The sequence below is a fragment of the Trichoderma atroviride genome, chromosome 4 (genome assembly GCF_020647795.1).
Source record: "Trichoderma atroviride chromosome 4, complete sequence".
In the NCBI taxonomy this organism is placed as follows: Eukaryota; Fungi; Ascomycota; class Sordariomycetes; order Hypocreales; family Hypocreaceae; genus Trichoderma; species Trichoderma atroviride.
Window position 1 is genome coordinate 1,502,677 of NC_089403.1, and position 16,151 is coordinate 1,518,827.

The 16,151-nt window shown below is 50.0% G+C and overlaps 4 protein-coding genes across 4 annotated transcripts; 1 reads left to right on the forward strand and 3 right to left on the reverse strand.

Annotated features, from left to right (window-relative positions):
• Nucleotides 1–850: 850 nt before the first annotated feature.
• On the reverse strand, nt 851–4,128 carry TrAtP1_007792 (uncharacterized protein; the record flags this gene model as incomplete). The annotated part of the gene is made up of 2 exons (XM_014092616.2): nt 851–2,212; nt 3,622–4,128. 2 exons carry the CDS (start codon nt 4,126–4,128, stop codon nt 851–853), a joined length of 1,869 nt encoding a protein of 622 aa, XP_013948091.1.
• Nucleotides 4,129–4,378: 250 nt separating this feature from the next.
• Nucleotides 4,379–4,576, reverse strand: TrAtP1_007793 (uncharacterized protein; the record flags this gene model as incomplete). Its single annotated transcript, XM_066113666.1, has 1 exon — nt 4,379–4,576. One exon carries the CDS (start codon nt 4,574–4,576, stop codon nt 4,379–4,381), a length of 198 nt encoding a protein of 65 aa, XP_065969752.1.
• A 2,926-nt stretch (nt 4,577–7,502) lies between these two features.
• TrAtP1_007794 (uncharacterized protein) lies at nt 7,503–9,541 on the reverse strand (the record flags this gene model as incomplete). The annotated part of the gene is made up of 7 exons (XM_014092617.1): nt 7,503–7,539; nt 7,598–7,671; nt 7,726–7,755; nt 7,815–7,996; nt 8,048–8,277; nt 8,375–9,201; nt 9,263–9,541. 7 exons carry the CDS (start codon nt 9,539–9,541, stop codon nt 7,503–7,505), a joined length of 1,659 nt encoding a protein of 552 aa, XP_013948092.1.
• A 528-nt stretch (nt 9,542–10,069) lies between these two features.
• TrAtP1_007795 (uncharacterized protein) lies at nt 10,070–13,842 on the forward strand. The gene is made up of 5 exons (XM_014092618.2): nt 10,070–10,483; nt 10,542–10,896; nt 10,950–11,205; nt 11,257–12,429; nt 12,501–13,842. The coding sequence occupies exons 1-5, from the start codon at nt 10,311–10,313 to the stop codon at nt 13,403–13,405; spliced, it is 2,862 nt and encodes a 953-aa protein (XP_013948093.2). The 5' UTR covers nt 10,070–10,310; the 3' UTR covers nt 13,406–13,842.
• The last annotated feature ends 2,309 nt before the right edge of the window (nt 13,843–16,151 follow it).

The following is a 16,151-nucleotide window of genomic DNA, read 5'->3' on the forward strand; positions in this document are numbered from 1 at the left end:
AAAAAAAAAAAAAAAAAGCAAAATAACAACATGGGCATTAGCTCGCAACGTGTGCGTCCATGTCTCGGGTGAGCCACACCGCTTCGTACATAGCTACTGAGCCGTGTGTACAAGTATGCACATGTGCTATTTCGTGCATGAGTTCGCGTGTGTTGCTCGTGCCGATCCTTGTTCCTTGCATATAGATGATGTATATCCCACCTATGCAACTAGTAAAAACAAAGTTGGGTCTAGAGAGGCAAAAAGACGGTATGGGTGATTAGTAGAATGGTTTGGTAAGGGAGTTAGTAATTCGGAGTAAGAAGAAAAGAGGAAGAAGAAAGCAGTCACAGCGCGAAATCAAGGAGAATCAATAAAGAATTGGGTAGATCGCCAACGCGGCATATCAGATAACAATATATTATACCAGCTCCTTCTTAAAGGGCCATTTGCAGCTTTTAACCAATCAATCCCATCACTCATAACAAAACAATAAACAATATGAAGAAGCCTCCAAAAACTCCAGTTAGAAAAAACAATGCGCTTCTTTTTATGCCAGATAGATAAACAAATGAGCGTGGTCGTGATTTCCCCGTAGAGAAACAGGGAAATGTTGAGACTGAACAATGACAGAAATGAAAATAAAATGCTAAATGAGAGACAAAAGGACCAGTTGGGGTATAGTTATGCATGCTATATGCTGTAATGAGAGGTATGAGCGCAGAAATAATCTTGCAGCAATTAATGAGTGTGAGTGGCACTCGTTGTCGAATGCCTTTATAACTCCCGAGTGAAGTATGTTTTTGTTTTTGTTTTGTTTTTGTATGTTGTAGCAAATAAAAGCTGCTGGAGAGTGTGGTTCGTGCTAGTATTATGATCGGCGGACTCGGTTCCAGAAGCGTTTGACCATGCTGTTATCGGCGCTGGCATTGTCTTGGTCAAAGGCAGCGAATTGCCTCTCGATGTTGTCTTTGGTAGTGCTGGCTCGGACATATGATCTTGGCTGAGCGGATCCATCATGAGCTTGTGTCTTGGCTGATGAGGGCTTTTGCCAGCCATACATTTGCTCTTCATCAGCTCGAAGATCGGGTCGTGTAAGTGTCATCCGCAGTGTCATTTCACGAGACGACGCTGGAGCCTGGGCGTAGTTGGCAGGCCAGGTTCCCTCATGTGGTATATGTGGTGAATGCTCAACAGATGGGTGATCCATGCTCATCGGCGTCCTCGGTGAGGCCATATCGGTAGGGGACGCAGGGTCGCTGATTAGTGACTCAACATCGTCGCTGTTCAAATTGTGCATTCTGTCCGATGAGCCTTGGCGTGAGAATGACCGAATGTGAGAGGTCTCTCCTCCTTGCATGTCATAGGAAGGGAATCCAAACTCAACAGCTTCATCAAACTTATGCGGGGAAGCGAGGTATACGCGGAGCTTCATGCGAGCCTCAGGATCTTGGTAGTGGGATGGAGCTTGGTCAACAAGAGTAGAGTCGTCAGATATCTGACCCTTGTTTGGCGAGATTAGAGACATGGCCCGAGATCGCCTGCGGAAATGGCCAGTAGGGCTTGGCATGGAGGATAGTACGAATTGCTCGCTCAATGCCGGAGAAGCCATAGCTCCTCCTCTGGTTCCCGGGCGGCTCAACTGAACTGAAGGCCGTCCAAAAGAAAGTTTTGAAATCGATAGGTGGCGAGGAAATGGAACTCGCTTCTTCTTCCCTTGCTTTGGGATCGGCTGGTCCTCGTCATCTAGACAAAGACGAAGATCCAAATCCTCGCTCTCTTCAAGCCATCGGAAGCTTTCTGTGATTGAGTCTGCCCCTGACTCCACTGCAGAAGATTTTGTGAATCCATCACCAAGAGAGCCGCTCATTGTAGAATAGGGTGCTGGAGGATAAATCTCGTCCAGATAGTTGCTTGACCTGGGAAACTGCGATTGGCGTTTCTTGACAAAGGCCTCGTCGGTAGCATCCAGTATAATGCTCTTGTGGTTTGAATGAGACGTGCGCGATTGTCTGTCTCCGCTGTCGACTTGCCGTCCGTATATGTGATCGGCTTGGTTCGGGTATAGGCGGGCAGAGTTTGGTCGAAGGCGATGATGGTGATCGGAGGCAAGTGTGATATCCTCTTCGCTTGCCAAAGATGATGCAGAATGGTAATCTCCCAGAGAGTGATCTGAGTGTCCAGCACAGCAAGTGGTATGGGCAAAGCGCAGCCTTTCCAAAGTCGAGAAATACTATGACGGGAACGAGAGATGTCAGTCAAGAAGCTTCGAAAAAAAGCAACTTCTCCGGAAAAGAAAAAGGACTCCCAAAGTCGACAATAAGAAGGGGGATATCCTGGCAAGTATATAGTAGCCGCATATAAAGGAAGGCTATGAGTGTTATTGGCAAGCTAGCGAGGTGAACTACCTAAAAGGCGTATCGTAGTCGGGTGAAATGACTATTCTAGCTCGAACGAGGATGGCATGTCTTAAACTTAGGAACGAAAGACCATGGCGTGGCGTACGGGTGGGGAAGCGTTCAGAAGCAATGCTATTGCTAGTTGGCTCAGGTGCACTCGCACATCGATCGGCCACGAGAGAAAAAAGGGGTAGGGTATGCGCAAATTTGCACAGATGCGTTCGCTCTGCAGGGAGAGTTTCATTTGATTTCAGCGTACGCTACGCCAGGTACGGAGGGGCTACACACAATGTTTGTTCAAAACATTCTGCGGCATCCGTCCTTTTGCCATGGCAAGCCTGCCTCTTCCGGGCCATACGTGCTGTGGAATGGTGTTGGCCGGAAGGCGTTGGCAGAAGGATCCATGGATCTCAGTTCCCACGGCCAGCACTAACAAGGAGCTCGCTCGAGCTGGCCCTGCATGCAATCTCCATTCTCGGCCGTAGCCTGGAGACGGCATCCAAGCGCCATGGAGCCGGTCACAGGCGACACGAGACTAGTGTCAGTTGGCTGCCAGGGGCGGATTCAGCCAGGGACGGATTCAGCCGCTGCGGCGCCACTGGCTTGTCATTGGAACTGGTGAAGCTGCATTGCACTGCATTGCGTCGCATCGCATTGTATTGCCTGGCACAGCAGCGAGGGACGGACAAGCAAGTGGCGGCAAGCAAGGCATCGGACAAGAGGCGAGAAGAGTGATGAAGGCTGCCGGCTCGAAGAGCTCATCTCCGCGACCCCAGACTCCATTTCGACGGCTCCGGCTAAGCGTAGCAACCCTTGACACTTGTCTCGCTTCTCGTCATCAAGGAAAAGCGTCTAGATATCGTAGCTCGCCAGCTACATAGCATCGCAAAGCCCGGTCCCGTCGTACGGGTCAGACAGAGCATAGAGCTAGTCTGCTTTGAGAAAGAGCACGTTGTGCTGTTGATACTTCCTCTATCCCGACAATTATATGTTCCCTTGAGTCCTTGTGCTCCTGCTTGCAACGCGAACTGGCGAGCCTTATCCCTTGCTGATATCACGAGTGCCTCTCGAAACCAGATGTGCAAACACATCCCATTGCTGAATGCAGGGCGAAACCAATAGCGGGCCAAATGAAAGCAGTAGTGGGAAAAAACAGAAACTTGAACAATTGGGGGCAGGTGAGGCAAAGATAACAGGAGAAGAAGATACGGCATGAATGTGGACGACGGGGAAGGCGACTTACTTTTCTTTGAATGGTAGGCGGCAACGCTTCGAATTCCTCGCTCGTCATGCCCATAGAGGCAGTGCCTATGCTGAAGTGGCTTTCAATATGCGGCTGCTGCGACAAGCTGTCGGATGGCGGCAGCTTCTTGGAGAATGAAGGACTTGGGCTCTGGTCTCTGTGGTCATTCCAGTCTCGCTTATAGCTCCGGGAGGTTGCAGGTCGCGCCGAGTCGGGCAGATGCAGCATATGCTGTCGCGGGTTGATATAGCTTTGGCGTTCTCGACGTCGGTATGGCTGCAAACTGGGACGATCCGAGATGGTGGCAGCTTCGTCTTCGTCTTCGTCTTCATCCTCATCTTCGCTCTGCTGCCTTTGCATCGCCTGTGCGAAATGAGGTGAAAGCTGCTGTGGTCGGCGTTGCGTGGAGCTTCTCTTTATACTCCTGCCACGCTTCATAGACTTGTCACCGTACGGAGTCGCAGTAGGTTTGACGCCGGTGGGCGCTTTTACCGCTATGGGAGCCATGGCTGTGAGTCTTGTTCAAGCGGATGTCTTGTTCGACAAACAAGAGACGAAGAGCGAGAGGCAGTGATGAAGATGTAGAGTCCTTTTGCACAAAACGGCGAGGGCAGAGGTCCAACAATATGCTGCAGACTCGACGGCTGACAAGCTGAAATGCAGTATGCAGTAATATCGGATGCCGTGTCCTGTGAGAAGGAAGAAGAGAAGAAAGACGGCGATTCTGTTCCCTGGTTGGAGTGGCATCGCAGACCTATTACCATGGCATCACCGCAGCCCATCCAGTCGAGGCGCCCTCAACCTCGCCAACTCGCTCCTCCATGCAGCCATAATCCATGGCCGACCCGTCCACGTTGTGTTCCTGGCGATCCCCTGTCCGCCAGGTCGAGGAGCACTGGCCAATCTGCGATCCGCGCCCAGGCACCTCGTTGCAAAGCCCCGTGGCCCTGGTCATTCTGCTCGCGGCGCTTGAGCACCTCTGGAGCTTAGCACGCATCTGGGGAGCCTGGCACGAGGGCCTGATAGGCCTAATGCGTAGCCTGGCCATCCTGAAGCAGCACCTCGCGACGGCGGGACGACAGGGGCGGGTTGATGTGCGGTGGAGAGGCTGCAATATTGTCGTGATTGTGTGCGCACGACGGGCGAGGTGCGAGCTGAGTGGGCGGCAGACGGCGGGGGCGCTGAGTCGGGGCCAGTGCTAGCAGCCGCCTATGTCGGGTGGCCGCGGTGTCACGCACCAAGGATTTCCACTTCCCACTGCCACTCACAGCGCCGCAGCCATATGTGATAGCACCATGATCACGCCGGTGGCAGCACGAATAATGCAGCAAATCACCTGTCACATTCGGTCCTGGGGGGGGGACATTAGGTTTCAATGCGGGCTGCGAATGCGCGTGAAACCCGCCATAGGAGCCAGGAGCAGCATTGCCAGTCACATATCAACCACCGCGGCCACCACCAGCGTCGCCATCGCGGCCACACTTGCACAGCACCAGCCATGCCATGCCGTATAGGGTCGCTGTCTCTTCCTGGCAGTGGCAGTAGCACAAGGTCACGAAACGGGCAATCATCAGGATGCTTGTAAGCGCCATGGCGCATGCAGCTCTTCTCGAGGCGGCACCGTTGCCGCTTCAGACCTAGTTCTCCGCGCCATCCATCTCTCGAGGCTAATGCAGGCTACCGGTGGACGAAGCGTGCTTATTCTGGGAGTTCTGGGAATTCAGGGACGCGGCGGGGGTGGCATGGAAATTGGCGAGCAAGCGAAGGCACAGGCCGTCGTCAGTCCCTGGTCTGCGTCTGCCTCCTTCGTCTTTTCGTCGCCAATCCTTGCACTACTTTATTCTGCTTGAGCTAACCTACCTACTGTAGATGCTTACTCGCATTCGACAGGAGAAAAAAAGTTAGACGGCTGTAGAAGAGGCTATAACCGCCGCTAAACAAGCAGCGGCCGAGCGAGCGAGCGAGCGCGCAAGCGACGACTAGCCGTATCAATACGAAAGTTGATGGCAAGTCTGAATACTGGCTAAATGGGCCCTTGACCCCTTGGCATGACCAAAATCAAGTGCTACTCTAGAAGAGGGTATGCTGTGCGACGTGATCATACTCGTACGGTAATTCATCTGCAGAGAATGCTAGGGACTGACCCCCTTTGCATGATGATGGTGTTTTTACAGTGGCAACTCTCTTATTCGCTGCGGGATTGCAATATCATGGTTTTGGGGTTCATTGACTTTTTTATAGATTGCGGGTATTCAATAATCTCGCCTCATGGATCGCATATTGCTGCTATTTTCTCTACGAGTCCAAATGCAGGCGGCCGCCCGTATGCCTCGCAGCAACTGCTCCAGACAGGGTCGTCTACAGGGTCGTCTACAGTCGCGTCTGTATCCCGCACTTTCTTCGACTGCCTTTCCACATACGAGTTCAGATCCCGCTGATCCATGCCTCTTATCAGCATGCACCGTGCACTGCGAAATCCGGCCCCTTTCCCTGACCTGAAAGCTCAGTCCATCAGGAGAGCCCCTGTCGATAGGGATGCTAGATCCGTCAATCTCTGGCTTCATGCTCCGTATTATTGCGGGGGATGAGGTAATATCCAGTAAAGAGCGTGCATGCCGCTCGTTGACAGTGACGTTTTCGCTTGACGCTATGAATGACACGCGAGCACGACTAGTTGTTGAATTCTAGAAAAGAATCATCTCTTACAACTCGAAAATTCACTTGATTGGTTACAGACACAGAAAATGTGTCTACTGTTGCCGACTTTCATGGCATCGCACAACTGATTCGCGTTTCAGTTTTTGCAGTACCTATAACAAGAACGGTAACGAGATAGGATAGCAATGCCAAAGGGCTAAGTCAGAGAAGCAGTGGGTCCAAATACTGGGGAGCTTCTCATTTGCTCTTCTTGGTTTCAATCGACTGTTTGATTGCCCAAATCGTGCTATGACGAAATAGGCGCATTGGCTCCCTGTTCTCGGCTCGCGTGTACGAGAGGCGATCGCAATTACGGAGTGCGGAGCACGTCAACAACGCTTCAAGTCAGCAACGTCGGTCTGACAGTGGGTAAAGACCCTATGGAACTCTGCCGGATGGCAGTTTCTGGCCTTCCAGAAGCCTGCAAGTCCATGGTTGTTTGGTCCTTTACCAAGCTGTCAAAATCAGTAGTGCCGCTGATCGTCGGCAATGCTCATCCTCTGCCGTGTTCAAGTACATGGTACGGGACTGAACTCTTGACGCTTAATCGCTCTCATGCGCTAAGGCGAAAATCACCCGCCTACAACGGCGTCTCGGCAAGTCTATGGAGACGTCGCCGAGGAAGACTAATTTGAGGCACTGCAACTTAGCTCGCCTTTCACTAACAGTATCAAATGTAAACCTCATTTGCTCTGTTGGTAGCGTCTTTACACGTGCTCTTTATTCATGAACACGTGCGTTGTGAATGCTCTCCATATCATTCTCCACGAGGACCCCTTAAATATATTTCTTCATAGTCGAAACATACTTGGGACGCTTTGAGTCCAAGCTGGAGCTAGCTTTAGTCTACCACGCGGCGAGTTTCGCGCTTGATGAGGTTGGAGACAAATCTAGATAGTACATGTAATTATATGTCTTGGTTCGGGGCATCATGTAGGAAGCCATGTATTAGGACGAAGGAGAAGACTGATAAAGAACATATGTATTAGATCATGGCGATAACGTTGCTACTAGCGCAAATAGTAAAGAGGACTTGAGTTAGATATAGATGAAGTGATGCTTGTATGGTAAAGGAACCAACCTTTTCAAAGAAGATTCTGTATCACCTCGAGTCATGGTTTCCCATTCTATTATACGTAGCCACAAATTCGAGTAGACGTTACATATTTACTTCCAAGCTTCTATCATTCATCAAACACTTTTCCCGGATTCAGTAGCCAACTAATTGATAGTCGTCAGTCACATAGAGCCGAAATTAGGTGTATGTACTTTGACTCACTGCGGATCAAGTGCATCCTTCAAGGCCTTCATAACGCCAATCGTCGGCAAGCCCACCTCTTTGATAAGACCATGCTAGCCACATGTCAGCTTGTCACTGAAACAAAACCGATGAAGCCATTGCGTTACCTTCTTCCCAATGCCAATCCCGTGCTCGCCCTGTGGTGCCCTGTCAACAATATCATCCCTAAGTGAATAGGATGGCGAGGTGAACTCACTGTCACAGTTCCCTCCATCTCAACTGCCCTATCTACCATTGTATACACGCAGTCCAACACTTTCTCCCTATCGCTAGCCAAGTCGGGACGATAGAACATTCCTTGATGAAAGTTGCCGTCTCCCACATGTCCGATGGTAGAATTCGTGAGACCATGGCTAGTTGCTCTTGCTTTGGACTCCTCTGTTGATAATAATTAGTGATGGCTCATGGCTAGCTATTGCTAAAGCTCACCGATGAGATCAGCCATGCGTGATAGGGGCACAGCAACGTCTGTGGCCCACAAGGCAGCGCCTTCTGGCTTCGATGCGATTGCTTTCAACATGGCTTCTTTTCTAGCCAACCATAAAGAATTCATCTCTTTTTTGGTAGTTACGCCTTCGAATGTGCTGGCGTTATGACGGCGACATATGGCTCGGGCCTCTTGAATGCTCTCTTCGACTGCATTCTGAGTACCTGAGAACCTAGCATTTCATGTTAGCGAAACATACACACACACATGTTCGCTCCATCTTCTCTATACTCTTTGAGTCACCGTCAACGGGAGAACTTTAAACATACTTTATGAATAGTGTTGGATTTTCCTCCCACATCCTGCCCTCGGTTCCTCCACCCCTATTTATTGTCTCCATTTGCACTTCATCCATCAATTCCAAGGCGGCCATAGGGAGTCCTGCACGAACCAATGAAGATGCTGCGGCTGCTGCGGCATGGATTGATTTGAAGGCCACTGCTGCTACGCTAAAGTTCGTCGGCAGTATCGCCAACTTGAGCGTGGCCTCTGTGATAATACCGAGAGTGCCTTCTGATCCGGTGAACAAAGAGTTAAGGTTGTATCCAGCCGATGTCTTTCTCGGCCTTTGCCGCGTTTTGATGACTGTGCCATCCGCCAGAACAACAGTCAGATTGACAATGTAGTCTTTCATTGCGCCGTATCTCATGGCATTGGTTCCACTGCAGTTGGTGGCAATCATGCCGCCGATGTTAGCCATTGGGTCCGGATCAGGAGGCAAGAAGAGGCCGCTGTCTTTTATTTCTGCGTTGAGCTTCATCCAGTTGACTCCAGCTTGTACTACAACGTCCATATCATCGGGGTGAAAGTCAACAACCTTGTTCATTCCGGATAGGTCGATGCATACACCTGAAAAGGGAGAGCTAAAGTTTCCTTCGAGGCTGGATCCGGCTCCGTATGGCGTCATTGGCACTTTGTATTTGGTGCATATCTTTGCAATTGCTGATACTTGCTCTGTGGTCTTGGGTCGCACAATGGCAACTGGCTTTGTCTCTATGTTGGTCGATGACCATTCGGAATAGCTATGGGCTGTTATGTCATCTGTATCGGTGCTCACGGCTTCTGTTCCCAGCGCACGTCGGATCTCACCAACAGCCTGCCGGCATCAGCGATAAATTGCTTCTATTGATACATGTACTGGACTACATAGGACTTACGTTTAACATTGTATTTTTATCAGCATACTTGGAGTGCAGCAAGGGCTCTCGAGCAATTCCACTCCATCGCGGTGGTGTATCGATAGTTGTGTTTGATGTCAGTGTGAGCACTGGTGTTGACGTTGTTGCAGCAACCCCAAGGAACAAGCCAGTTAACAGAAAAACTGCAGACCCTTTGCGCTGTCTTTGGAATTGCGAAAAGGATGATGTCGCCCGAATGCCTGGAATCTTATTCTGCAGTCGCCTCAGAAACCTTGCATTGCTGAATAGAGACTTCATGGCTGCGTTGGTGTCTGTAAGTCTGGTTGTACGAGATATGAAAGGTGAGAGCTAGAAGATGTATGTATGAAGAATATATCTACACTGCTGTTGATAAGGGAAACTATAAGCTATAAGACTGGATAGAGTGTTATATTATGCGGGCACAAGCCTCTTTCGGCTTCTGAATTGTTTAACCGTGCTCATAGATATTACGTCAATTGCATTACTCGAAACAGAAGTATATCAGCACAGTCAGCTTCAAATCTTACTAGTGGTAGTACATAACCCGGTAATAGGCTTTTGTATGCTTGATCTGGGTTTCAAAGTTTCAAGGCACTTGATCAATAAGCTGAAGCACATGTAGGAAATGATTTTTATTTCTTTCTATTGTATATTTTCCAATTTTTGCTCAAGGGGTATAATTCCAGGGTAGGTGGAAATACCAGGTAGATACAAGTGTACCGATATTCATCCGGCGCCCACGAGAATTTGTTAGGGACCCAGCGGCTGGTTACAGTAAGCAGTCCACTACGCCTCTCAAGCGTCGTTGAACTTAAACCCTTCATATGAGCGTCATGCTTCAGAGCACGCTCATCAATTGTTTATTGTGTTTGTCTGCTAAAGCATTGTCTATGCCATACTCATTAAATATACTTCCCCCGCGTCCGTGATTCACTGCTTGGGCCTTTTTGACGCGATCCTGCAAGATTTTATATGCTTTTGACCGCCGCGAGCTGGATTGTATTGGGCGTCTGGCGTTCATTTTGCGCCTGCAGATACTGCACCAATGACTGCGGAAAAAATGCCCCTCATGTTGGATAATACCGTGCCCGTCGATCTAAATGACGTGGATGACTTGTTTGGAGATGGCGTCGGCGTCGGGCTGTCACTCCCCGACAGGTCTCATAATAAGCCGCTCTCACTCAAGGTTGATGACCTGAGGAGCCGTGGCTGCTGCCAGTGCGTACCCGAGCATCCCTTCCCCGATGATTGTGTCTATGGCTGACGAGAGCTTTAGGACGCTGGCGTGGTCAAAGTCTGGGACAATTGCAACGATTTCAGCGGACGGCCAGTACCTGCAGCACCGTTTCCTGCGATGTAACCCGCTCGACGGGACCTGGGATCTCAGCCAGCCGACGACATGCGAGCTTCTCAGAGGGACTCCAGGCATCCCTCTGGTTCACCTGGAGTGGGGGTCGGCCACTGTCCCGGAGCTTGCAGTCATTGACGCGGTAGGGAGGGTGATTATTGTTAGCTTTTCCATATCACTCAACCACCCGTTTGTCACGCGGAAATACGACACTGATCCCATCGACGATGCCAACGCCGTGGTGGGAGCGCACTGGCTTGCTGTCGCCCCATCAAACCAGCAGGTGAGTACATCGGATATTGAAACCCAGCGAGTAAGCACTGATTTCTCGAGAAGAAACCATACAATATCATGTACGGGCCTGCAGTCAAAAAGGGGCATGCGTATCAGTATGAGAGTTCCTTTGTCCATGCTAGCGGACCAAGCCACCCGCATTCATCAAAGAGCGCTTTGTTCTGTGTCACAGTAAGCGGCATGTTGAAAATGTTCTGGTCTCAGAATAACAATCGAATGGAAGAGACCACGATGGAGCTTGAGAGCGTGAATTCGTTGGATGAGTTGGTTACGCATGCGGCCCTTGCTTCCGACAGGAGTAAGTCTTCAAATTCGTTAAACTGATAGCTCGTCGTTGCTGACCAGATAGGACATCTGCTTGTCGCCGTTGCCACTTCATCAAAGCAGCTGAGATTGCTCAAGATTGAAATCCAATGGGGCGGCCCTGGATCGCAGCCGGATAAGAATCCTCTGCCACAGAATGCTCGATTGAGCCCTTCTTTAGTCGAAAAGCATCTCGCTGCTACAACGTGGCTGCAGACGGGCTCTAGAGATGCCAACAATGACATCTCCATGGCCGAGCTATCCCACTTGCACGTTCTCCCTTCCATCATGGACAACACAGGCAAGAGCATAGTCCCTCCGACGATTGTAGCCATTAGGACGCGTTCACCTACACCTGGATCTTACCAGGTAGCCCAGACAGTCATTGACCGCTGGGAGGCAGTCTCTTCGCCGCAGCAGAACCTTCACCAGGCTTTTGAGCAGCTGGGAAGTCGAAGAAATAGTGACGCGACAGAACAGACGGCTCCCACTAGGCTGCGAAAGCTAGAGCCGATTATTCTCAACAAGATGGTCATTAGTTTCCAGTCGACCCAGTTCGGAAAAGTCCTGATACTAACCATGACCGACGGCACCGTCGAATACCGAGATCGATACACTTTTGAAGAAATATATACGACCGAGGATTCTGATAAAGTGATGAATCTGCGCCAAGTTGGCTGGGCGTTTAGTGGAGAGGGCCCATGCCAACAGGTCGCGTTTTCTCCAACCCAGTGTTCCATGATCCAGATGTCAGAAGATGGAAAGATCAAGTGGTGCAAGCTACAATACCCTCTCGGAGATATTGGCAACTCTCATCAAGATGCCCATTATGCGTCTTCAGTAGCGGGTCTGGCGGTGGCAACCTCATCTGCCATATGGTATCAGGCCAATTACGATGATATGCTTGCCATTGTCGCACCCTATACGTCGAAGAGGCGATTTATTCAAGACTGGATCAACGAGATGATTAAAGTCTTGAAGATTCAAGTCGACTACTCCGAGGAGATGCACCATGACTCGCTTATGAGGAATCTTCCGCTTCAAGGCGTCTTGAGTATTATGAATAGCTTGGGCTTCAAGGGGGAAATGCATGCCAGGTCGTTCCAGGGCAAGTTTGCCATGGTTTATCTCAATGCACGTAATGTGGTTGTCCTCATCACTCTCGCAAGCAACACGCCAGCGACGGCGCGAGAGAGGATAAGTCCTCTCGATGAACCCGGTAAGTCGGCTTTTTCAAAGTATTCTGCGTGGAATGACGTAAAAATTAGTCCTGCTGACGAAATATAATAGAGGTTGTGGAGGCATTAGCTGGTTGCGCCAAGTGGTCTTTGGATTTACTCTCGTGGCTAGTTGACTGCTTATTCGCGTTGATGAATGACAGCGAGTTCATGGCGAGGTTGGAGCCTAAGCGGATAGCAGAGCTGACGCCATATCTCTACAAACGAAACGACATATCATTGCATCTCTTACTCTCGTCATCTAGCAGAAGCTTTCTCTTGGCAATATGCCGCAGAATTGCTCATCTGGAAACGCTGAGTACAAAAGCCAACGAATTCTACCGCAGACAGCCACAGATGGGTGTGGACCAAACAGGTGCCCCCAAGCCGTTAAACCCCCAGCTTCAGCAAGCGTACCAGAGAATGCAGCAGATTACATCGACTTGTCTTATCAAAGCCAGCGAGTTTGAAAAGCTGCTCAATATACTCGGCGCAGACATTCGCCAAGCGTACCAGACGTTTCTTCCGACTCTGGTGAAGAACCAAGCGGGAATGGGTCAGGGGAAACAGATTGACATGGCTGTAAAGGCTGCACAAATTCAGCTCGAGCTGGGTATGCTCTTGGCGGTATCACCACCGGCGGCGCCCTTTATACCAGTCATCAAGAAGCTCTTTACAAAGGATTTGCCGGCCTTTAAAGCCCTCACCGACCCCGCGAAGCTCTTCTTTGCAAACTATGACCTTCTCGGTGTGCAGGACGACAAATCCCAGCTGCCGAAAGACGTTTACGTCGATTTGTTCAGAAAGGCGGAGATTAAGCTTGGCGCTCAGCAGTGGAGGAGGTGTACTCGGTGCGCCTCCGTGATGGAAGACGTGTTTGTATCACGCCCTGGGTATACTTTTGTTCTGGGACAGCAGCGTAGATGCGCTTGTGGCGGCATCTGGGCACTGTTACCCAAGGGGAAGCTATTTCTATAAGACATTTTGGAACCAGATGAAGGATATTCGGCGCAGTCTTTTTGATGGGAGCTTTGCTTGCACTTGTTGAATCAGCAAACCTTTTTTTTTTACTGATGGGAAAATTTGGGAGTTTGTTTCGATACCTATTACTTCAGATCGAAGCTGGGGTTTTTATAACTGATATGGGAGAGGCATTGAGATGGGAGGACTATGCGCACTACTATGGTTAGATTTAGAAGAATATCAATGGGGTAATGAGGTTTTTTCTTGCTAGTACTTTGTCGACGTGTGAGCTTGTTTCCTTGTCAGCAGTGTTTACGAAACAACGCCGGCTCTTGAGAGGAATGAGGCTTTTCATATCTATATTCAGGCAGCCTTCCAGAATGGAAACCATTAACAAATATTTGGACCAGGCAAAGAAGGAAGGAGATTTGGCTCTTGCAAGTTGATGGAACTCGTTAGTCAACGACTAGTCTTTGCTTCAGGTTGTGTCAGCCCATGTCGTTTGACACTTTGAAGCACCAGTTCATTGCCGTTTCTCATCAGACGATCCCACCCAGACAGCACTGGTGTTCTATAAAGGCTAAAGTATGTCCACGGCTAATGCATGGAGCATTGTTTGAAAGGAGTGAGGTTATTGAGGCTTAGAGAGTTTGATTATGCTAGTATTTACATGTGTAGGTATATAAGCTGATTCAATATTAAGAGTCACTCCATCTGGTTCTCACGTTGTTTTTATGCTCTGTAGGGCTGTCTCACCTAACAAGCCATTTGCACATGTAATCTAAAACTTCATGTTCGGAGCATATAGCGCTCAACGATTTATAAGAGTTGCGCATTCCGCGGTATACACAAAATAGTGCGATAAGGCACATATATGGCCCACGTGGGTTGATATTCCTTCATCTTCATTTCTATAGTAAAAAAGATAAAAAGAAGTGAGCTAGTCATGATCTCCAGGCGGCGCTGAAAGAGGAAGGGAGCAGCAGATGCTCCACGCCGCCTGTTGCCTATTCGAGCTGGTGATGTGACGAATGGAATGCCCCTTTTGGCCCGGATGAGATTAATATCTCGTGCCTGGGGGCTAGAATCTGGGGATTTGAGCTCTTATTAATCTCAATGGACCTTTTCACTGACTCGATTTGGTCGCTATACAGTGGTTACTATGGAGAAGATGCTAAGATATACATGCGATTCGCTGTTTGGCCTTCTGGATGCAATCTTGTTTGCTCTATTGAGGGACATTGAGCTACTGGCTTGCCTCTGACCGCAACAACCACATACCTACATGTGCCAACTGCATATGGCAACCAACCTTGGCAATAGCTCACACAAGTTGGGAGGTTGCTTCACGCTGCTGCAAGTGTGCTAATTTGGATGGACGGATCGGTGAAATCCCGTTGAGGCAATGATAGGCGCCCAGGCACGCAGAGAGCAGAGCTGAAGAAGAGCGCGAACCGGTCCTTTTTCTGCAGGACCCAATGGGCTTGGAGAACTGCCCTCACTCAGGCTGCGTGCATACTTTGCTTTGCCTAGGAAGAACGGATTGCATGCAGATGAGAGACAGCAGAACTTATGAATACTTGACCAGACGCGGGTGCATGTAATGAGCTCGATGCAACGCTTGGCTGCATCCAGCCGGAGAGATCGCGCTGAGGCCACCAAGTGCGCTGTGAGGCCTGGATGATGCCCTGAGTGTGATTGCCTGCAGCAGGTCTCATGCAGGCTGCAGGCAGAGCATGGGGAGGCATTTCAGTGGAGACTGGCAGAGAACAAAGCCGGCGGCGGACATGTCGCAGCCAGTCGATTGTTTGCGGCCCGCCACCGAGGTGAGGCACGAGGTGCGATTGTGCATTCCTGGGCCAATTGGAGAGGCCGGACCTCTTTGCGCGCGCCAAGTGAAGGCTGACGGTAGTCGATAGATGCGTCTTACAGAGGCGCTATCGATCAGATGTTTTCTCTCTGATGATGCCTGGTACGGATAGGCAGAGTTGGTCGCAGGGGGCACTTACAGGCGAGATAAGGCCTCTCTATACTTGACACCATCCTCAGGCTTGTCTAATTGCTGCCGTCTGCGAGAGTTGACATGTCGCGCTGCTAACGTTTGCACTAGGCGTGATATTACCTCCATGCTTATAGTACCTACCTACCTGAGAAGGATGGATATCATCAATGCGTTCGTGCTAGTTCTGTCTAGTCTGGAGTTTGCCCAGATCAGCGCCATCCCAGCATCGCGATTGATGCTAAACTGCCTGCATGCGCATTGTTGCTGTCCTAGTGGCTTATGCCGAGCCTGGCGCTAAAACAGGGGCAGCTTGCGCGAAGCAACTCTGCTTGTACAAGCAAGTCCTCTCCAATGCAGTACTACTACCTCTAGTCGGTGGCATTCAAACAAGCCAAATGCCGCTCCTTATTATGCGCAATAGCAATAAAGTGTACATAGGCATAAGGGGCAGCTGAAGTCGAGCCGCCTCTCCTGCAAGTGGCTGTGAGGCTTCAAGCCCAAACTGCATGTTTCGCGTCACGGGCTCCAGAGGCCCAACTAGCGGCCGTCCTTTTTTTCTCCTTTGGCTGGAGGGCGCTAGCGCAGGTACCAGGGCAATAAAAGACATTGCCTGATCAAATCAGTCCAATCAATTTTCTGGCCAACCCAAAACCCCTGACTAGGAGGCGCTTGCCATTGAATTGTGCGCCACTCGCAGCCGCCGGTGGCGTATTGTCTTGTTTCTTGCTGCCAATTCGACCTCCTTTATTTGCTCACGCT